The sequence below is a fragment of the Neltuma alba genome, unplaced genomic scaffold, assembly GCF_004799145.2.
Source record: "Neltuma alba isolate B1F8T4 unplaced genomic scaffold, ASM479914v2 tig00012846_pilon, whole genome shotgun sequence".
In the NCBI taxonomy this organism is placed as follows: Eukaryota; Viridiplantae; Streptophyta; class Magnoliopsida; order Fabales; family Fabaceae; genus Neltuma; species Neltuma alba.
The window spans coordinates 67820-91438 of NW_021637233.1; the positions used below are offsets into that span (position 1 = coordinate 67820).

Genomic DNA, 23619 nt, shown 5'->3' on the forward strand with positions numbered 1-23619 from the left:
TTTTGCTTTGCTGTATTTTGCAGGGCGTATATTGGTGCCTGGTATATTTTAAGAGTTGTTTGTTGGTATGTTACTATAATATCGTTCGATCCATATAACTGACTTTGGCAGAAGGCTTGTTATTATTGTAATGCGTTGCAACCACATGGCGTCCTTTTGCTGCCCTAATTGTTGCCATTTAATCGAACTATTGAGCAATTGTACATTGATTTAATTTCTAACAAAATCAAATCAAATCAATTTAATCGATTTTGCAAAATGGAATATTTCGGTTTCTTTGGTCTGATTATCTTGCCATTCAGTTTTATCCAATTACATTGAGTTCTTTATTATTATTATTATTATTATTATTATTATTATTAACAACATAAACTGAGTTCTATTAACAATCAATGACTAAATTGATTTCAAGTTATAAAAACTACTAATAATTTTAGTTAAATTAATTGATATGATATTTTTTTTTTAAATACCATAAATATCTTTCTTAATTCTTTCTCTTCATTTCTTACTTGATTATTATTAGAGGAATATCAATGGGATTTATTTCCAAAAAAAATGATGAACATGTTAAATATGTTTTACATGTAAATTCAACATTAGTCTCAATTAGGTCCTATATTAAGAATCAGAAGAGTATTTTTGAGTCCATTTAATAGTTTTTTTTTTGTGGCTAATGATTTGGTTTTGAGCATTCTTACTCTTGCTAAAGTTTTAAAACCCCATTTGCCTGTCCATAATTTTATGCAAAAATGGCTCTAGTATAAGGGAAATAGATAGAGTAAATGAGTAATAATTGAAATCAGAGTCAATTCAACGAATGAATTATGAGTAAGAGATGAAATTTTTTTAAAAAAATTGTTGGGTGCCTCTGGGAGAAAGTATAAGGAATCTGGAATTGTCTCAAGACTGTTTTGACGAAAAGAAAGAAAAAACTGCAGCATAAAATATGTAATTGTAACAGTAATTTTTATGCACGTACCCCATAATTTCTGTTTTTTCTTTGTAAACACAACTATCCTTTTACTAGAGATAATCTTGTTCAAGACATTATTAAACATTCACCTCTCCCGCAGGATTCCAACTTTCGTTCGCTATAATTTCTGTATTACTATATGACTATATAATGTGCTAATATTAGAATCATAATATAACTCACAAGAGTTGATACAATTAGTAAGAAGTCAGCTTATAATCCCGCTGATATAAAAACTTTATTGATGGGTGACCTGTAAGTATTTCTGCAAGTGTTTTTTGAACCTAGAGTATACAAGCTCTGATGAATCTCTTGTAGTATGGTGGGCTCACAGTTCAAACCATAAAAAAATGACAAGGCCCAGGAGATGGAGGATGCGGGTCTGTTTCGACCCGACTGAGCCCACCTTTCAATTTTGTTAATTTGGTAAATCAAACCACACCAGATGGAGAGGCTTGGCGCGCAGGGTTGTATAGAAGAAAACCTGGCGCGCAGAGAAAGAGAACCCTAGGCCTCACCTGCTGTGGCTACTACGCTCACGGTTACGGCTCAGAGCCTCCGACCGACAGCCGATAGAGCCTCCCTACCTTGCAATCGTCGTCGCCGTCCAAAACTCCACTATACGTGCACTTTCCCGGTTTTTTTTTTTTTTCTCGCCTCAATTTTTAGAGGTCGCTAGTCTCTGCTAAGTTTCAATCACCTTTTCATCTCTGATAAATCTGGTATTTTCTTCTCTGATTTCATTTTTCCTTTTTCTTACTTTCTTTTTCACTTTTTCACGCATCTAGTCACTTCATCCGTTTTATCTTGATTCTTTTGGTTCCATTCTTCGTTGTAGCTTTAAATTTGAGCTTTGGCAATTTTCCTTACTTAGGAGCGTGACTCTTATAAATTGAATCACTGTTATCTGGCGTAAGATATGATATACTTCTATAGTCGATATTATAGAAATGAGGACAGAGACCTTGCTTGGGAGATAGTGGTTCTGCTGTTAGTGGGCCTTTCATAAAATTGTTGTTTCTGTTTTTGTTTCCACCCTCGATGTACAAATAACAGCAGGATTTTTCACAGAACAGTTCTAAATTGGGGATACTCTGTTCCGTGATATGGTTGTCCAGAGAGCACTTACTTAACCTTCATTGTTGACAAGTTAATGGTATTTTTCTTTTACTTTTCCCTCCTTTAAGTTTTTTTCTTTCCCCCTTTTTTGTCTCCTTTCATATCCTGATGTCAAGGTTTTTTCTTTGAACTTGAAGGCTTGCTCTGTCTCTGATTTCCAGTTAGAGTTGGAAGCTCATGATGATGGGGAATACCAATCTGTACAACCTGACTCTTCTGGGCAAGATAATCCAAACAAAAAGGTAAAAACAAGCTCCACATCTGAAGTTTGGAAGTATTTTACTAGAGTTGGCAAAGTAGATGGAAAAAGAAAGGCTACATGTAATGGGTGTGGAGAATCATATATTGTGGGCGGCAAGGAATATGAGACTTCAACTCTTCTGCGTCATGTGAACATGTGTGAATCAATCCCAAAATGTGAGGGCATTCGTGCTAGACAAATTGATCATAACAAATTCCGAGAATTGATTTCTATGGCTATCATTAAACATGATCTTCCATATTCCTTTGTTGAGTATGATGGAATCAGGGATATATTCAAATATTTGAATCCTAATTGCAAGCACATTACTAGGAAAACTGCTATGGTGGATGTTTGGAATGTCTATCTTAGTCAAAAAGAGAATCTCAAGGAAATGATAGGGAAGAGTCGTAGTAGAGTATGTTTAACTTCTTATTATTGGACTTCAGTAAATTCTGAAGGATATCTTTGCTTGAGTGCTCACTTTGTTGATGAGAAATGGAAGCTTAATAGCAAAATACTTGCATTTTCTAAGGTGGAGCCTCCCTCCTCTGGGTTTGAATTGGCTAGAAGGGCATATGATATATTGGCAGACTGGGGGATTGAAAAGAAACTATTTTCTATTACCTCGGAGAATACTTCAGCAAATGACAGTATGCAAAATGTGCTAAAATGGAGGTTGAATTTGAGTAATAGCTTGATATGCAATGGGGAGTTTTTTCATGTGCAATGTTGTGCCCAAATCTTGAATCTCATAGTTCAAGAGAGCTTGAACATGACAAGTGAAGCTATTCATAAGATTAGAGAGAGCATTAGATATGTGAGACAAACAGAGGAGACGACACTAAAATTCAAGAGATGTGTCGAACAAGTTGGGGGTGCTGACACTTCAGTGGGTTTGAGGTTAGATGTCCCAACCAGATGGAATTTGACACATGCAATGCTTAAAAGTGCGCTTAAATATCGTCGTGCTTTTGTTTGTTTAGCTTTTGATGATAGCCATTATCATCATTGTCCAACAAATGAAGAGTGGTATAGAATAGATGAGATATGCACATTCTTGGAGCCATTTGCAGTGATATCTAACTTGATTTCGGAGTCATCGTATCCCACTTCCAACATGTACTTCATATTGATATCACAAATTGAGACAAAGTTAAAGAAAAATGTGCATAATGATGATGTTGTGATTCAAGATATGGCTGTGAGAATGCTTGACAAATTTGAGAAATATTGGAGTGATTATAGTGTCATTCTTGCACTTGCAGTTATCCTTGATCCACGAATGAAGTTTGATGTCATAAAATTTGCTTATTCAGAACTTGATCCCGTAAATTGTAACAAGAAGATTGAAAATATTAGGAGCAAGTTATACTATATTTTCAATGAGTATAAAGATGTGGGATCATCACCATCTTCAGTTCCTTTTGTTGGAAGTGAATCAAGTTCTAATGTCAATGTGTCAAGGACAGCGCCACCAATTTCTACTCGTTACTCTATAACTAATAAAGACATGAACTTGATTGCTTTTGGTGTAAGTTTGAAATTCTTGAATCGTTAAATGTCTCCTTTTAATATTATTTGATTGGTACTTTATTAACGCTTTATCTGTATAATGCAGGATTATCTTGAATACAAGAGCAAAGACACCACAACAATTAAGAAGTCTGAATTAGACTATTATTTGGAAGAAGGAACACTTGATCCTAACTTGTTTGTAGAACTTAATGTTTTGGATTATTGGAAGACTAACTCCACGTGGTTTCCCTGTCTTTCAAAGATGGCATGTGATATTTTAAGCATTCCAATTACTACAGTTGCTGGTGAATCGGCTTTTAGTATTGGTTCACGAGTTCTGACAAAATATCGAAGTTGCCTTCTTCCGGAGAATGTTCAAACACTTATTTGTACTCGTAATTGGATTCTTGGTTTTCCATGGAATGGTAATATGATCATATTTGCCCATTTATTTCATATATATAACTTTTCAATTGAGAGCAATTAGGTGCACACCTAACCTTTTTCATTATGTATGGCAGAGGAATTTGTGGAAAAGGAAAGTGTTGATGTTTCAAGGGCTTCAGATGATGCTTCAAACATCATTATCGAAGATGATTAGATTTTTTTTGTCTGTAAGCTTTGAAATAGTTGATAAATTGATGTTGAATTGTTAATGATGTTTGTAATGCGAAGTGCTCTATGTATGTTATTAATGATTTAGGCTTGCGGAATCGTTCAATTTGATCTTTGGATATTTAGTTTGGATGTAAAAAATTGCATTAATTGTATATCCAAAAGAAAAAGTAAACTGTAATTATTTAACCAAAAAAAAAAAACTTCCAACTCGCTGTAGCAGTTGCCAACCTGCTAAGATACATGCTATTCCAACCCACATTGCATTTAATGTAGCCTGTGCTTGGTTAATACGTAGTTAACTAATAGTGAAATGTTATCTTTGATCTTTAATATAAGATTTTGTTTGATTTTTATTTTGGTTTTAAATATAAGATCTTAGTGTATTTTATCTTCCATATTTATTCATTTCTTTTTAAAATAATTCTTCTAATAATAATAATTATAGTTAATACATTTGATTAACAAGGATATTTTAAAAAATATAATATATATTTATTATAAAAAAACTAATTTAATTTTTTTTAATCTACTTAAATTAGTTAACTAATTTTTATATCCAAGGTGGTATTTAGTCAATCAAAAATTTTGAGAGAAAAAAATTATACATGTCAAGGGACTATCTCAGGTAGACATTTTTTGGGGTGTAGGTCTCTCAACAGGTGTACGAGGGACTGCAAACGGTTTTTTTGGGCCGACAGAGGTCGACCATAGGCACAAAGGAGCTTGTGGGAGAATGACATTTAAATCTCAAAAAATATTGTTTTAATGATAAGTAGGTCCCATGGATTAAAAAACCAGACTAGCTTGTTCATATTGGTCAAAAGGAAGCTTGGCGTGACACAGGGTAAACCCAGGTAATTTGCTAGGTTAGACTTGTGTCTCAGGTTAAATTTAAAATAAAACAAGGGGGGAAACAAAAAACAAAAAAAGGGACTTCTTTGGAGTCGCACATTTGGAAGAAGTAAGGTGACACACAGAGGCTTTAAATAGGTGAGTTCAAGTGATAAGCGGTTTGGTATCGCTTAAGTAAGGTTTCGAGTTCGAGTCTCAACGTATACAAAAATCTCTGTTGGGAGATTCACCCCCACAGCCAGGTGCACGACACAAATTTGATTCAGATGTAATCAGAGCAAAACTCTGATGAATTGAGTGGGCAACCAAATATATATATATATATATATAGGTGAAGGAGAGGCAGTGATCGAATGAGAGGTGGATTGCTGAAAGGTACCTGTAACCGAAACTAACGCAGGTGAGTAGGTAGAGAATACTTAACGGGAGGGAGACAACTCTCTCTGAAAAACTCGGCAAAATAGCCTCGTAATTTCAGGGGCTGACGCCTGCCGAGGTGGATCCGAAAAAAATTGATTCTACTAAGAGAATATCTGTTGAAACGTTTATTGAACTGAGACAATAGCCTCGCGCTCCTGCTTGGTTTCAAAATTAAGGGCGACGACCGCCGCTAATGACTTGCAATGAAAATTATGCAAAATATACACACAAGTTAGCTGCTTAGTTTTGACTACAAGTTATTTATTATTTTTTGCATAGATTTTAATTATATTTCATTAGCTGTTGATAACCTGGATAAATGGAATGTTCATATCATTATTGTTGTGCAAGTTTTTAGTTAAATTTTGGTAAAATAGAATGAAATTTTTTTAATACTGTTCGAAGTTTAAGAATTGATCATTTCGTCAGGATATGACTCTCTTTTTTTCATTTTTTCAACCAGTTGTTACATCACAACTTGTTAATTTCTATTTCGGAAGAGGTAAAATGAATTGAAAATTCGTTATTAAAGTTCAGAAATTGAACTTTTTTTTTAATTTTGAAATGGGTAAAATGGATTGAAAAAAATTTATTGTTGGGTATATTACTTTTTTCATTTAATGATCATTTTTAGGATTATAGATTATCATTTATTAATATTTACTTCAACAACAATTCCATACTGGTTCGACCATTAAATTGTGAACTGTTGACTCCACCAGTTCGATCACCGGTCTGATTTTTTTAAACATTACTCAACATAAATTTTTTATTTATTTTGACAACCCTTAAAAGTGCTTCTAAGAAGTATTTTTCACAAAACGAGACAAACTTTTCTTCATATTTACGGGGGGTGTTTGGGTAGAAACAAAACTATGATTTTAAAAATGCTTTTATAATATACGAAGTAAATATGTGGATGAGTTTGCTTTGATTTGCGAACAAGTAGCTTAACCCAAACATCTTTTAATTCGTAAACTGTAAAAACACTTTTAAAACCATGGGTTGTTTTCATCCAAACACTCCCTAACTCTTAAGGTTACTGAACAAGAATTAGCCCATAATGTATAATGTATCACTATCACGGTGCCCTTCTGGTTCAAGGTGTTTTGTGTTTGGTGTTTGGTATTATCCACATATTTTACAATTTATAGTAAACTTCATTTTGAGGGACAATAAAGTTCATGAAAAAAAATAACTATCAAAAAGTCTTAATCATAAGTGAGAATTTATTATTTTCTCTCTTAAAACTTATAATTCCAAGCTATTCAGTTGTTATTAAAACATAATTTATACTAATTATGTTTTATTTTATTTTATTGTAATTCTTTTTTATTTTAACTGAAGAAGAGTGGGTATGAGTTGAAAACCTAGTGGACCACTCAAAATCCAACTGACAAACAAGCAAAACAAAAGGTCCTAATCAGAGCACAGAAACATGCACAAATACTTCCTTATCACTGTATGACCCATGAACTCATAATATCTGTTGATGTTAACGCAAGGCCTTATTTAATTTTTATTCTGATATTAAATATAAGATCTTAATCTATTTTATCTTTTTATTTATATGTTTTTTTAAGATGGTCTTTCTAATAATGATAGTTCTAACAAATACACTTAATTAGTAAAGGGGTTTTACGAAAGAGAACATATATTTATTACAAATAACTAACTTAACTTATTTTGTTAATTTATTCAAATTAATCAACTAGTTTTTTTGTTTAGAACCGGAGTTAGTAGTAAAAAAGCTTTAGAACATCCTTCGAATTTTGTCCTTCAATCACGTGACGGATTATTAGAAGGGACAATAAAGTCCATTAAAAAAAACTATCAAAAAGTTTTAATAATAAGTGGGAATTTGTTATTTTATACTCGAAAACATATAATTACAAGCTGTTAAACATAATTTGTAGTAATTATTTTTTCTTTTACTTTACCTAATGGAACATTTAAAATCGAACTGACAAACAAACAAAACAAAAGGTCCTAATCGGATCACAGGAAACAATACATAAATGCTTTCTAAAGTGCTTCCTTCTCACTGTATGACCCATGAACTCATAAAAGTACAGCAAGAAAGCTTTAGAACATCCTTCGAATTTTGTCTTCCCATCACGTGACGGATTATTATTTGTCTTTGAAGCCATTACCATTATTGACCCTTCACGAGTCTGAGTCTAGCTAGTCTACTGAAAAGACGACAAGATTATGGATTTTTTTTTCCGTGATAAAAATGATGGGTTCTGAAGAAACAAATTTCGTTATAATTTCTTTTGTACTTATTCTTAACTTTATATTCCGATATTTTTTTATAAGAATTTGAAATTTAAATTGCTTTGATCTTTTTTGTACAAGCTTAATTGGGTTATTTGAACATTTAACGTGTTTTTATCATTTTTGTCCCTATTTAATTAATTAAAATGTTAATAACGTGGCATAATATACTCTCTTTCATATTTTTTTCATTATTATTCTATTTTTTCTCACACTTATCTTTTTTAAATAAGAACATACTTAAAAAATTATTTTTTAAATATTTATTATTTTTAACTAATTTTAACAGTTGTATTAAATCGTATAATTCAGTTATTAAGTTCTTATAAAAAAACTGAAGGTGTATACAATTTAAAATATATAAAGTATAAAACGACCAACAATAAACAGACGAACAAAAATAAAACGGCGGGAGTAACTTTCGTAACCGGCCGCTTCAATCAGACCCGATGACTAATACCATTAAGCATCAACCTTCAATTTTTGTCTTTGACCCAAAAAAAAAAAAAAGACTTCAATCTTTGTCTTCCAATCTCGTGATGGACTACAAACAAAAATCATACGGGAAACAGAAGGGATAAAAAAAAAGACTTTTAATGAACTCAATTTAAAAAATTAGAAAAATAGGATTTTAAAATTTTACTACCTTAAATTCTTAATATAAAAGTTAATTGACTCATTTGAATTGATTAAAAAAATTATTTAAATTACTTATTTGTAATAAATAGATTTTATCTTCCTTAAAATATTTTTACCAATCAAGTGTATTAGATAAAATTATTATTTGATAAAATATTTAACATGTGCAACTACTATATAGAAGGATTATTTTAAAAAAAATAAACAAATATGATAAACAAAATGAATTGTGGTATTATATTTAGAACCAAATCAAATGTCAAATTAGCGTTTATATCAAGAACCGGAGGTTGTAACGAAAAGAAAATGTAATATAAAAGAGTAATAAAAATTAATTAAAAATTTTTAACTCCGCTTTTTCAATTTTTTTAAAACAAGTTCATTAAAATTTTTCTTCTCCTCCATTTTCCTAATGGCAAAGGGACCCTAAAGATTTTCTTTTACATTGACATCATCAATAACATCACATTATTAGCATACTACTTTCGGTCTTTAATATAAAACTAGATACTAATTTATGAATATTAAAAAATTTAGTTAAATTAGTTATTTGTAATAAATAAATAAAATCTTTCTTAATATATTATTGTTAATCATGTATATTAGAATAAAAACCTTTTAACATATACAATTATCAAGGGGGACTACTTTAAAATAAATAAATAAATATGTGAAAGACAAAATGAATTAAGATCTTATATTTAATATCAAATAATTCTTTAGCTAGATTTTATATTTATTACCAGAGTAATATAATATAAAATTTATAGTGTTTCACTTTGCAAGAAAATCGAATACGACAAGTTATTTACAAATAAGGGCCTTACAAATCTCTGAACTTATTTTTTAGGACCAAGGACCTTGTGGAAATTGAAAATGCTATCCATGAGACAAATATTTTAATAGCCACGCATCGGAAATTTAGTTTAAGAAAAGGGAATATAATAATCACATAGAAAAATGGGAAAATGGCACAAAAAGAAATTAAAAATTTACAATATTCTAATTCAGGTACCTAAGAAGTCAAAAACCCAATACAGGAAGTGGTACCTGATCTAGTATTTTGTAAATATAGTCAAATGACTGAAATGTTCTTGTATCAGTTTTTTTTTTTAAAAAAAAAGCTATTAAACTTGTCATTATCAATATATTTCATGTCAGTTATTCAATACTTGTCATTATCAATTTACAACTTATTAATAAATATCTTGTTATTGTTAGTTTATTTCTTGTCATTTGCCATTTATTACTTGTCATTATCAATTCATAACTTGTTAATAAGCTTTTTGATACAAAGGCATTTTTGTCATTTAACTATACTCGTAAAATATGAGGTTGGCATAACTTTCTCCCTTGGGATTTTTACCTCTTATGTGCTTGAATTATAATATTGTAATTTCTAACTTCTTTTTAAGTCATTTTCCCCAAAAACAAAAAGTGCATGATGAAATTTCCTTTGTTTTTCAACTAAATTTTGTTTAGTGACTATTAATTATTAAGCGTAATAGATTATCTGTCTCATCAAGAGCATTTTAATCATTACATAATTTTTCCCCTAAAAAAAGACCTTTTTTTAAATTAAAACAGGAGTCTTTACAAAAACACCAAATAAGGCAAGGTATCATCCAATCTCTCGTCAACATCCACCTCTTCCTAAAAACATGGAAGATGATCAAAAATACAAAAAGAAGTATCCAAACCATGAGAACCTTAGCTAAATTGTCAACAAAATGAAGGTCTTTTCTGTAAGAAAAGGTTGGCAAGACCAGCCAGCCCTTATTGAGAAGCATTCTTGACTCTCATCTATAATATCATGGAAAAAGTGAGCTTGATCACAGCTTCGCGTCATCAGTTTAATGGCTTCGAAGAAGCTTGGGAGGGCACTGAGCTCTTCTGAAAGTTTGTTGCATCTTGTTACCCAAATATCCCAACATATGTTTTCAAAGGAAAAAAAAAGCCTTAATTCTATAGAATAGTATCATGAATTTATTTCTCCTTCTAAAAATAACTTATCATTTAATTTGATTCTCAGGCTTAATTTTTCAAAAATAAAATTTAAAAAAAACCACTGATACTAATCCAATTTGGTTTGAGGAGAGGGAGTGGAAAGGAGGGAATAGATATTTTTATCGAGTTTGATTTTTTTTTAAATAGAGAAATTTTCACAGAGAAAATGTTTCAGTGGAAAGAGTATAAAAAATTAGTTAAAATTTTTCAACTACACTTTTTTATTTGAAAAATAAAAATATTAAAATATTTTCTCTATTCAAAATGTCAAATAAATTATGGATGACCTTATCAATAAAAATTGTTGTATTTAGTAAGATGTTAGCTTATGATTTATAAGATCATAAGTTTAAATCCTGCTCTAATACGATAGACTTGTTGATAGGCAATTAATAAGTATTTTCGTATGTGCTAACTTGAATATATGTCTTAATCTTGATGAGTTTTTAGAATCTCATTCACCTCCTAATTGATCTTGCCTTTTTTAAAATTTATTTTTCGTTGGCTCCTATATTAAAAAAAACAAAAAAAAAAATAGCACCACCACCATGTTCCTTTTGGGCCTACGAAAAGATCTTACCATGGACGTGTCGTCTATTTAGTGGGTGTTTTACACCCGTGCTATGGATAAAGTCTCATAAGCTATGATTGGATGGAAATGCAACCAAAGTTGAACCGATATATTCGTAAGCATATCGGGGTAAAATAATAATAAAAAAAAAAGAAGTAAGCATATCATATTCTTTATAATATAAAAAAATTGATCAAATCCTGATCCGCCATTAATTTCTGCTTTATTCAAGTCAAATATATATGTTTGAGTAAATATAATATATAGATACACATGTTTGCGTAGTTCTTTTTCATTATCAAAGAAATTTTTATGATTTATTAAAATCTTTTATATTTAATATATTGGGTAGTCTGAAAAATCCAATCTAAAAGTACGAATTGATAATTTTTCAATTCTTAATTAATATATTATTACGTATGCACTTTTGATGGCAGCAGTTAGTGTTGGTTGTGGAAATATCGTTGCCATAGATAACTGCCCATTTTACTAATAATTAATGAAAATAAAGTCATTAGTGAGTTTGGCCAAGAACATCATTAGTGGAATGCCCATTTTCATTCCCACTTTTGGGTATAAACCATCATTCTGAGTATGACTCTTGGTGGAACCTGCTAGCCTTCTCACAGCCACACATTGAACTCACTTGATGCAATACATAATTATATTTATAGAATATGATCTATTAATGTATTTGTAAATGCGCATTTATTTATTATCCACCAGTTTGTGTATCATGTTGAGGGGTGTTTATAGTAATATAATGCTTCTTTTTTTTTTAAAAAAAAAAAAGGGTGTATGTTTACTCTTTTAACTTTATGTAATATTTTAGTTTGATTTTTTTGATTTTGCAAAATATCTATTGAATCATTTAATCTTAATACTGTTAGTCTCAAATGATACCTTTTGTGACAATCATTGTTATTTTTGAAAAATAAACTTAACATGCAACATTTGAGAATATTATTAACCTTCAAAATTTTAAAATTGAAGAATCTAAATAAACTTTGATGTATAATTAAAGAACCAAAGACACTTTTGTCTTTTCCTCTTTATCCACCAGCTGTAGATTCTGTGTTTAAGAAGAAGCAACAAAGGCTTTATGTATATGGTCTTTAATATTCGATATTTATACAAGTATAGCTTTTATGCTATAATGTTTACATTTTACTTTTACATTAGTTATTAATTTTTTTGCCAGATTTAAATTTTTAATTAGAAATGCATATATAAATATTTTGCCTATAAGATGCATTTCCTTGCACATATATCTTAAAATTTTAAATTGTCATAAATCTCTCCCTTCTAGCATTCATGATTGAATATCAACTGCAGCAATTCATTAAACAATTTGGTGTGTGTGTGTAAGGATAACCCAAATGGAGGAAATGTTCCAATTTGAAGCGGTAGATGGTTCATACTGATGAAAAGTATAGAAGAAAAATTATAAATTCATTAGCGCAGTGGAGTTTGGATTTTCTTTTTGTTTTTTTTTAATTAGGGTTAAGGGTCCAGAACCCTAAATTATTTTATAATGTGTCTAGTGCTTGAACTATTTTTTTATGTGCACCCAACACTTTATAATATTCTGTTGTGTAATTTTACTCTTACAGTATTAATTTATTTTCAAAAGTAATTATGCTTCTAAAATATTATTTCATGGTCAATATTAAGTTTACCATTAACTCCTCAATAGGTTTGTTAAATGAATGTATATCAAACATTATAAATTATTTTTTCAGTATTTTTTAGAGTGCTAGACGCACGTGAAAAAAATTTTAGTATGTTGAATGACTATAAAATATTTTAGAGTCCTAAATGCATTTAAAAAAATATTTTAAAGTATTAAATGTACTATAAAATAGGTCAACATGCTGAACGCACCAATCAAAATATTTTCAGGGCTTTTATCCACGTGAACCCTTTTAAATAATGATAATTATTCTTTGTTTTAGTTCAAAAGCAAAATCATTAATTCTCCCTTATAAAGCTAACAAATCTCCATTATTAGGCTAAAAGTTAGAAGGGATTCAGATGCACAAATAATAAAGAATCAATTAAAAATACAAGAGAGAATTATAATGAGGTCCCATGCAAAAAAATATTACAAAATAAATCCCAAAGATTATTATTCTTTATTCTAAAATTTGTTATTACATGTTGTTGAGGTTGTTATTGGACCTTTTAGTATTTATTTTTCTTGCATGGGACTTGATTGTAATTCTCCCAAAACATAATTATCATGTCAAAAGGATGTAAATACCGATATTTTTTTAAATTACTAGAAGGATTTAAATCCTGATTATTACTATCATACTTTATCCACACTTAATTGATGCATTAGTATTTTGAAGTAATACTATATTATTAAGATTTGACAATTAGAGCACTGTACAATATTAATTTTTATAGATTTAAAAAATTAAATAAATTACTTATTAATTCTAACAAATATAATATGATCTTCTTAGAATACTCCTATCATCCTATATAATATTAGATTATGTATTAGTTTATGAATTTGATAAATCAATTTAGTAAATAATGATAAGTATGAGGGATATCATATACTAACATCTTATATTTATAATGAAAATTAATTCCCTAACTAGACCATACGTTTAAAATTAGGAGTATTATATATAGGGCAACAATTGTCAATAACGAAACTTCTTCATTAGTAGCTGGTCAAAAAAAACTTCTTCATTAGTAGCATTTATATTGTGTGTTTGTGTGTGTCTGGTAATTCAAACTTAAAGGCTGCGTTGACATTTCAATAGTTAGGTTGTGTTTGGCACCTTGAACATTGGGGGTGGGGTTTGCAATGTTCTATATCTATATACGTACACACACACACACACATATATATATCAAGTCAAAAATATATATAATTCGAAATGTTTTAACACAAAATCGTGATTTATTTCAGTAATATTGTTAAGCATTTGAATTTAAATAATTTTACTTATAAATTTAGATTCATCACCATGCATAAAAATTTTGAAAAATGCACTTCACACACAGCTTTTTTTTTATAAGTATGCATCTTTTTTTTTTCAAAAAAGAAAATAAAACCGTTTATAATCACTATCAGACTCACGTAATCTCACAAACGTTGAGATTTTACGCATGACATATTATAATTACCAATAAAATAAACATTCCAAAAATCTAATATAAATACACAAAATAGATAACCCAAAGAGCCCAAAGAGAGCTATCTATGCATCAAATTTAATAACTATTCATAAGTGACGGGGTTCCTATAAAAATTACATTATAATAATTAATATTTTAGGGGAAAAAACGGTATTAAAATAAAATCTTAAATTATCGAATTAATTTTCATTTCACTGTTCTTTTGGTGAAATTTATATGTACTACCGACAAATTTCTTATACCTTAAAAAGAAGAAGCTTTTCATAAATATTTTTATTCTTATGAACTAAAGATTTTGCTTAAGCCCCACATGGAATTCATCTACTTGACACAATTACCAATAATGTATTTAAACAATTTTAATGAAATGTATAGTATTATTTCTAAATATGTGTGTGAGATATCGGATCTCACAATGTTAATGAAATGTATAGTATTAATTTCTAAATATAATTTAGATACGTGTGAAATGGGCGATGCGTTCTTGTAAATGCATTTTAATGCCAAAAAAGAAAGATAATGGCCTAATATGGAACCCCTTACATTTAGGGACCATAATTTAATTAATGAACAATTAATTCATCACCCTTGAATGAAGGCAATTTGCCAAAATCCAATCACGCACATTTAAACACATAAATGCATGTGAGAAGTATCAGATCTCAGGCCACACTGATTCAAATCAGATTTTGTGAGCAATCAATAATTACGATTCTGGTTATTATTATAAGTCATTTATAGAAAAAATTTTAGTTCTAAATGTAAATCACTTATAAGATACTTATTTATTATTTTTTAATTTTATTCTTTTTAAATTTTGTTGAAAATAAAGAAAGAAAAGACAGAAGTAAAATAATTTGTAAATGTAAAGGGAGAAAAATTTTAAAGGTAAATTTAAAATTTTTTTATTAGTTTGGTGCATTTTTTGATAAGTTATAATGATGGCATGCAGTAAGAAAGATTCAGCGAGCACCTAGCGCAGTTGGTAGATGGCTGGGTTCGAACCAGGCCGTATGCATAAAAAAGGTTTTGTTGGGAGAAGCAAAACCCATTCTGATGATTTCTTCGTCTTGAGAGGATTAGTTTATAGCTATCGGTTGGGACTTGGGAGATACTATTTGGTTTTTACCAAAAAAAAAAGATTCAGTGAGCAATTCTTAGCTGGCACGTGTGCAGTGCCTTCAAGTTTATGCTTTTATAAGAAGATTGCATCCACACCTCACGTGCTTCATATCTTTGTTACATCGAAAATTTCCTAAGTATGCGGAATCTCTTCAGGTGTGCGTATATACTTTTGATCCAATGTATAGGATGGTGGGAGGGATTTGCTTTTATCTTTAATATAAATTAATTCATTAAATTTTTGGTAAAAGTCTCCCCAGCAAGGTGATATCATTTCTCAAGCCTACTTAACACCTTAATTCTTTTAATAGTGCAATTTAACTATAATTTTTTTCCTAATATCTTAATCTTATTTACAGTGCATCTAGTATTCTAGTATTATTTTTAGAATCCTGAATGTAACTTAAAAATATGTCAAAAAAATAAGAAAATAAAACTAATTTTAAGGTAAGGTTAAAAGAGGTTAAATTAGGGGTACACAACAGACAAACCGAATCAGATTAGAGCCCAACCCAAAGTTCGGTCTGATTTTTTGTTTGGTTGGGTTTCACAGTCTGTGGTCTAGTCCAGTCTAATAGTAACCTGAGGTCAAGTCAAACTAGACTTAGTCTACTAGACAAGTAAATTGGTCCGAGTAGTTCGAGTTTCCAATATTCTTTTCTTTCTTTAATTTTTTTTAATAGAAAGCAAGATTTCAATGTGATAAAAAATTCATCTAGACCGGACCGGACCGATCCAGGTGGTCTTGTCACTTGGTTTAAAACCTAAGCTAGCTTGAACAACTAGTTTGGTCTAGTGTAGTTTGATTTTATTTAGTTTATTTAGACTGAACTCGACTGAATCGGACCATTTCAGGATGGATTGGATTGGATTAGACCACCCACCCCTAGATTAAATCACTTAGATTGAAAGAAAATGATATGTCCTGCGCACTTAAATGAGAGGAAAGGACGCAGAAGGACTCCATTCTTATCTTCGCCTGCTCTTCACCGTGTTCTCCCATTTAAACTTTTAAAGATAATCTAGTCGTAGTCATTGTATATCTTGTGGAGAAGGATCTTGGACGTTCATTACGATGTCATATATTTCCTAGGTGATTAAAGATCTATAAATATGGTTTTAGACACAATTTTTTTTCTTTTCATTTAAAGTGATTCTTAGTGTCACTAATTGTCCCTTTTATTTTATTTTACTTATCTGAAAAGATCTTATTGCTTAATGTTGAGTTTATTTAAGACTGATGCTCTATTCAAAATTGTTGATTTCGGCTCAAACTCTTAATTTTTATTTTAAACAAGTTATTATCATTCAATTAATTTAAATGATCTAAAATTTCAAAAAATAAAGAATTATCTACGGTCGATAAATTTTGGTATAGTATTCAGCCTAATTTTACAATTTAGATTATGTTTATGATTCGAATCATTTGGAAATAATATTCGATTCCGGCGTGCAAAAACTTTGAATCGTTCAATATGGACCCTACCCAATAAGCATTCGACTATTACAAATGAAATTAGTTGAAATGGATGAGTAGGTCCCATTATGTCATAATTGTCCCCCACCATAAAATGAAGACCGAATCAATATCTCTATTAATAAGATAAACGTTTAAATACTCCTCTCATCCTTAATATAAAACCTATTTAACTAATTTAATTAGATTAAGAAAGTTAGGTAAGTTAGTTAATTATAAAAAATATGACATTTTTTCCTAAAAAAGTATAATTATCGTTCTTAATATCCTCCCTCTCTTACTTACTTGACTTACTTGATTATGGTTAAATGAGTGTCCATATAGGTAATTTAGCAAAAATTGATAAATATGATAAATGAGTCTTATATTTAAAATCAAAATTAAGTTAACAATTAGGTTATATATTAAGGACTGGAAGAGCATCATTTAATCATAAATAATTACTATAAAATATACTCCCATATTTGATTAATTTAAACGTTTCTTTTGATGGGAAGGCGCTTGAAAGAAGAGGGGGGAAAGAAATAATTTAACATGACTAGTTGCCATTTTATTATTTATTATTATTTTAAAACAATTTTAGGTTACATTGAACACAGTGCACAATATGCAAATCTTAAATACAGAAATCTGTGTCAGATGAGCTATTAAATTATTAAAAAAATTAGCTGTTAATTTAGGGAGATCAACAACTGTACTTTCTTATACTTTCTCAATCTCTAGGTCTAATTTAGATTTGGTAGGAAAATTACGTACTAGGGACATAAGTTTATAAAATTTAAAATTAGAGACCTATAATATAAATTTCAAATTATTCAGAAAGTTTGAAATGCGCGTAAGTTTGTCCCGACTCATGAATGAACAACTATCCAACTCTTTTATTTTCAAAATTTACCAACAAAACATTTTTGGGATACAAGAAGTTTAAACTACTCCTTATTGGGTGGTAAATTCATAAAAATTTTAAAAATATTTAAATTAGTTATTTGTAAATTATATATATTAATTTTTTAAAAAATACTTTTTTTAATGATTGGCATTTAAAACTAATCCTTTAATTAAATTTGGTTAGATTTATGAAATGAATAGGGAGAGTTTAAAATAAAAAAATTACAAATTTCAAGAACACGATGAATTGAGTTTTTTCAGTCAAAATTGAAACAGGCTTCTCTACCGACTTTTTTTTTTTTTTTGCCAACATACTAACTCCTTATATTTAATATTGCAGAAAATATAAATAAATCATTGTATGTGGTGCTGGGCAAAAATAAAGAAAAATAAAAAGATAAAACTGGGAGACTTTTAGAATTATTATTAATTTTTTTAATAAATTTTTAGGCATTTTGTCTCACCCATTGTTTTCTCAGTCTAAAAAACTGAAAAAGTATCATGCACAAGTTACTATTCAGGAATGTTGAACCCACAGTTTTTGAAGTTATAACCTAAATTTCTTGGAGTTATAAATTTTTTTAAAATCAATATAAAATACCTACTTAATCAATTCAAAAATATTCAAAAAGCTAGTTAAATTTTATTATTTTCAATAATTATTTAAAAAACTATATATGACTTTACCTAAAATATCTCTTTATTTAACTATGTAAATTGTAGAGGGAGATTATTAAATAATATAAGGAAAAAAAGAGTGGGAAAAAACTACCCAAAAAGTATTATAAAGAAAAATTTTAATGAGGAGACAAACTAAATGAATGTTTTTTTTTACATTTAGAACTAATCAGTAAAATACATTCATCAACCAAGTCCTATACTGAGAATAAAATATTTAGCAAGTTGTCCTCTTAATGTAAAATTATTTCTTCATCAAACTATTTATAATATATAAAAAATTATCAATATATGGTTACAAATCAAAGGGGGACTATAAATGGAGAGAGTTCAAATTCCTATAAATAAAACTTTGTAGGATTACCAGAAAATTCATAAATCATCTTATTCTTCTTCAAATTTCAAACATTATTTTGCTAGAAGGACATTTTTATCCACTCATCTCATGACAAACTAAACCTTCTGACTAATTTGAATGCTTAAAGTCACTTTTATTGTAAAGTTTACAAAAATATTGCTCCTATATGTAATTTTTCCTGTTCATTATATACAAATATATATATTTAGTGTAAATAAATATATGATCAGAACATCATGTGTGGGAATTCTACTGTGCCCTCGCGGGTGCTCTGTGCTTCCCCTGTTTCTGGAACTCACAGAGCTCCTTCCTATTCTCTCTCTCTATCTCTCTCTTCTTTGTCTCAAATAGGAGCAAATTTATAAAAAGGAGAACAAACCCAAAAAGGTTCTTCAATTCATAAGAGTTTCATCAATCTCTCTCTCTCTCTTTCTGTGTCCCACAGTCACAAGCCGAACATGCCTTCTTCTTCTTCCTTTTGGACTGTATCTTCCATAAACCTTCAATTCTTCACCAGAATCAGACGTTTTCTTCAATCCAAATCTTCTCGGAAGCGCAAGCAAAGGTCCGATCAATTTCGCGTATCAAAATCCAAATCAGAGAGCAACGACAAGAAGAAGAATGAGAAGGCAGAGGTTGAAAAGCTTGAAACGATTAAAGTTATGGAGAAACAGAGTGAGAGTATTGAGGAGGAGGAGGAGGGGAAGGAAGAGTTTTGTGAGATTTTGCTGCAGCGGTCTGTGAAGAAGCTCCACTTTGGTGATTGGGAGGAGAAGGAGATTGCAGCGAAAGAGATTGAAACTATGGCGAAACGCGATGTCAGGGCTCGCAAGCTGATCATGGAGCTCGGCGTCGTGCCGGTGCTCGTCTCTATGGTGGCTTCCGATGCATCCAGCCGCCGGAGTTCTGCCATCACGGCGTTGATTCAGCTCGCTGATGGTAGCTTCACGTAAGTTTTACAATTCTCACGTAATTTTCCTATTTTTTCAAACATATTTAAATCCTTTTTAGGAATCTGTGCATTGTTTCCCTCAAGAATCAAGAAGATAATAGTTCAAGAACAAAACTTTAAATCGATCTTTGCAGAAATTCAACAACAGGAGAAATATCTTACATGCTCTGTTATTACCTCAAGAACAATATGAAATCCTACTTATTATTTATAAATAGTACTCTATCGGTTTTTAATATAAAAGGTTAATTGTATATTCAATTCGATTCTAAGTATAAAACCTCGATACAATTTATCTTCAATATTTATCCATTTTGACTTCAATTAATCCCTACGGTAATTGTACATATTAAGAAGCTTTTATCAAAGAGTAGTTTTAATATACATAATGAATAATGATATCTTAAGAAAAATAACATTATTTTATCATAAATAATTAACTTAACTAATTTTTTTAATATCAGTAAATTAATTATCTAGTTCTTATATTAAAAAATAAATATAGTATTTTTTTTGTCAGAACTAATTTATAAATAGTACAACTGATTAAAAAAATGTTAATATTATATATAAATGGGAAATTTTGAGTTCCACTGAGATGTTGATGTCGGGTTGATTTTGTTGATTATTTAGGTGTTTAGATGGTGGCTATTGTTTGATTTTTGGTTTGAAATCATTACATTGAAAAGATTTTCCATAAGTGGGCGGGCGGTAAAATGAATCGTGGAAAATTAGTTCCGTGCAGCTTCAAAATTCTTACAACTTATGGGCTAGCATTCATAATTTTAATTTAAAATTTCTATTATAAATCAAGTCATATATAATTGAAGATAATGAATAAAAAATAATACATTAAACAATAAATTTTACTCATCTATGTCACACATTCTTTTTTAACATATACTACCTCCGGTCCTTAATATAAGACCCAATTTAACTTTTATTTTGATTATAAATATAAGACCCAATCCACTTTATCTCTTATATTTACACATTTTTTTTTCAAAAAAGCCTTTCTAATAATAAGAGTTCTAGTCAATACACTTGATTAGTAAGGATATTTTAGAAAAATCAACACCTATTTAAAACAAATAACTAACTCAACTTACTTCTTTAGTCTTTTCAAATTAGTCAACTGGCTCTTATAATTAGGACCATAGGTAGTATATTATAAAGAATATAATTTATTTATAACTTTTGATTAAAATTTGGTGTTGATAGAAGTGTACTTGTCTGAGTCAATCTCCACTATTAGGTGCAAGCACGAATGCTTGTTACATATTATCTTTAGCATGCTTTTGTTGTCTTTTTCTTGTCAACTTGTTCATGTAAATAATATAACATTAACATTTTTCAATAGCATCAGGATTAGACTAAATATACAATCATTATACTTCAGAATTACAAAGAAGTGGCCGTAATCTTTGGCCAGCATGGTCCAAGTGGTATCTTACAAAATTTCTTTTACTCTTAGAAAAATTACATTATACAAAACTTCCATAAATCGCGTTTGGGTAAGAAACCCCCTAATTTTTTTTTTTGAAAAGCATGTAACTCCCCCACATCAATTATTTTGTTATTTCACTGTTGGAACAAAAAATTATTGACCACACAATTATCCCCTTAGTCTGAGTTATTTGTAGATAACGTCTTAATCTTTGATGTACGACGTTGATTGTTGAACCAAAACAAGATGAAATCCAAAGTGATCTTCTATAGGGTGAAATGCTTTAGAAGTAATCAGTGTAATTAAATTTCCAACGATGACACTAAATCTGATAATATAAAATCTTGCCACTATTTTGGGATCCTCAAAATCCCACTGGCGCTCACATTCATCAATGTGCAATTTCAGTAGTATTAGTTGGAACTTGGAAGAATAAAACATAACCATAATTAAATCTCCAGAATACACATGCTACCTCAATGCCAGCTATGTTAATAATAAAAATATTTATCAAAGCAGTACTTTGTCTTTAGATTTCATTAATTGCATATTATAAAATATATGGCAGTTGAAAAAGATCCCTCCACATAATCTTTAAATTTATACTGTCAAGTCTAGTTTGTTGACCTGCTCTTTCCAACACTGATACTGATCCCAGGTTCTGATTGACTTCTGTCACCTTAAAAGGGTTTATTTAAAATGTCGTCTGTGATATCAAAGCTAAAATATGTTCACTGAGCCTAGTGGGAAGTTGATTGAATAATTTAGACAAGTCAGTACATTATATTTGATATTCGTTTTGAACCTAACTTTGACTTAGTTGAAACATGTTTTTGTTTCTTTACCTAAAGAGTTTGTTCTTTCTTTAGGAACAAGGCCATGATAGTGGAGGCAGGAATATTATCCAAATTACCTAAGAGGACTGACCTTGTGGACGAATCAACAAGAAGTCAAATTGCAGAGTTGCTTCTGTCATTATCATCTTTGGCAACCACACAATTCCCTTTTGCATCACTGGACTTTCTCCCATTTCTCAGAGACATTCTGCGGTCAAACTCAAGCTTTGACACAAAAGAGTTATGCCTAGGAGCCTTATTCAATCTCTCAACTGTCTTAGAGAATGCAGGGCCCTTGGTTTCTGGTGGGTTTGTCCCTATTCTTTTAGAACTTTCCTCAGAAAAACAAGTTTCTGAGAAGGCTCTGGCCTCTCTGGGAAACTTAATTGTTACACTGATGGGGAAGAAAGCAATAGAAGAAAGCTCAATGGTGCCAGAGAGCTTGATAGATATTTTGTCGTGGGAAGATAAGCCAAAATGTCAAGAGATTTCTGCTTATATTTTGATGATTCTTGCTCATCAAAGCTCATCACAGAGACAGAAAATGGCCAACGCAGGGATTGTCCATGTGCTTCTTGAAGTGGTTCTCCTAGGAAGCACTTTGGCTCAGAAGAGAGCGTCAAAACTCTTGCAATGGTTTAAGGATGAAAGGCAAGTGAGAATGGGCCCACATTCGGGCCCACAAACATCCAGAACAGTCATGTCCATGGGTTCACCTATGAATGAAATGGAAGCAAGAGAAGGAAAGAGAATGATGAAGAGTTTGGTCAAAGAGAGTTTATATAGGAATATGGAAACAATTACAGAGAGGGCAAATATTGCTGCTGCAGAATCTTCTTCTAAGCTCAAGTCTTTAATAATCAGCACAAGTTCCAAGAGTTTGCCTTACTGATTGAGCTTTCTTCTCTTCCATTTTCTTTTTAGACTTTTCAATCTAATTTGTTCTACAGCTATGGCATCATTTAGTAGGAAAGAAGATGCAAATGATGACCCTTTCGGCGAAAATCTCACCAACATTTGTATATCTAGACTAGTATCAATGAAAAGTTTTCAGACGCAAGAGCTTGTGTACCTATAGGAGTTCTATTTGTAGGATAATAGGCTGGTCTGAAACTCAACTTGAATAATCTAGACATTAGCCTGAGTAGGACCCAATCTAATTCTAGGCTTGAAGAGAGAGATCACAGTTCAAGACCAAAAATATGCATAAGCTGTTTTCTTAATTTCTTTCTGAGCTGTCTTTTCATAATGAATCATCTTACTTTTGTCTAAAACCCACTTGCGATCCAATCTGCTTATAGACAGCCAAATTCTCTATTAACGACCTTAATACAGTTTTATTTTTAATATGATATTGTTTACACAGAATAAAAATGTATTAATTCCACTACGATTGATTTGACCACAGTTCAACTAAGGTTAGACAAATAAACTTTGAACCAATGTCACACCAATTCAACCACC

General features: G+C 30.3%; 1 protein-coding gene across 1 annotated transcript; it reads left to right on the forward strand.

Annotated features, from left to right (window-relative positions):
• Positions 1–5608: 5608 nt before the first annotated feature.
• On the forward strand, positions 5609–23215 carry LOC114731803 (U-box domain-containing protein 12-like). Its single transcript, XM_028919056.1, has 3 exons — positions 5609–5621; positions 19325–19869; positions 22189–23215. The coding sequence occupies exons 2-3, from the start codon at positions 19379–19381 to the stop codon at positions 23045–23047; spliced, it is 1350 nt and encodes a 449-aa protein (XP_028774889.1). The 5' UTR covers positions 5609–5621; positions 19325–19378; the 3' UTR covers positions 23048–23215.
• The last annotated feature ends 404 nt before the right edge of the window (positions 23216–23619 follow it).

Bases quoted from the DNA above. Each gene is read 5' to 3' on its own strand.
- LOC114731803 (XM_028919056.1), top strand. From the start codon at position 19,379: ATGCCTTCTTCTTCTTCCTTTTGGACTGTATCTTCCATAAACCTTCAA. The intron at 19,870-22,188 runs GTAAGTTTTACA...TTCTTTCTTTAG, and splicing joins CTCGCTGATGGTAGCTTCAC to GAACAAGGCCATGATAGTGG.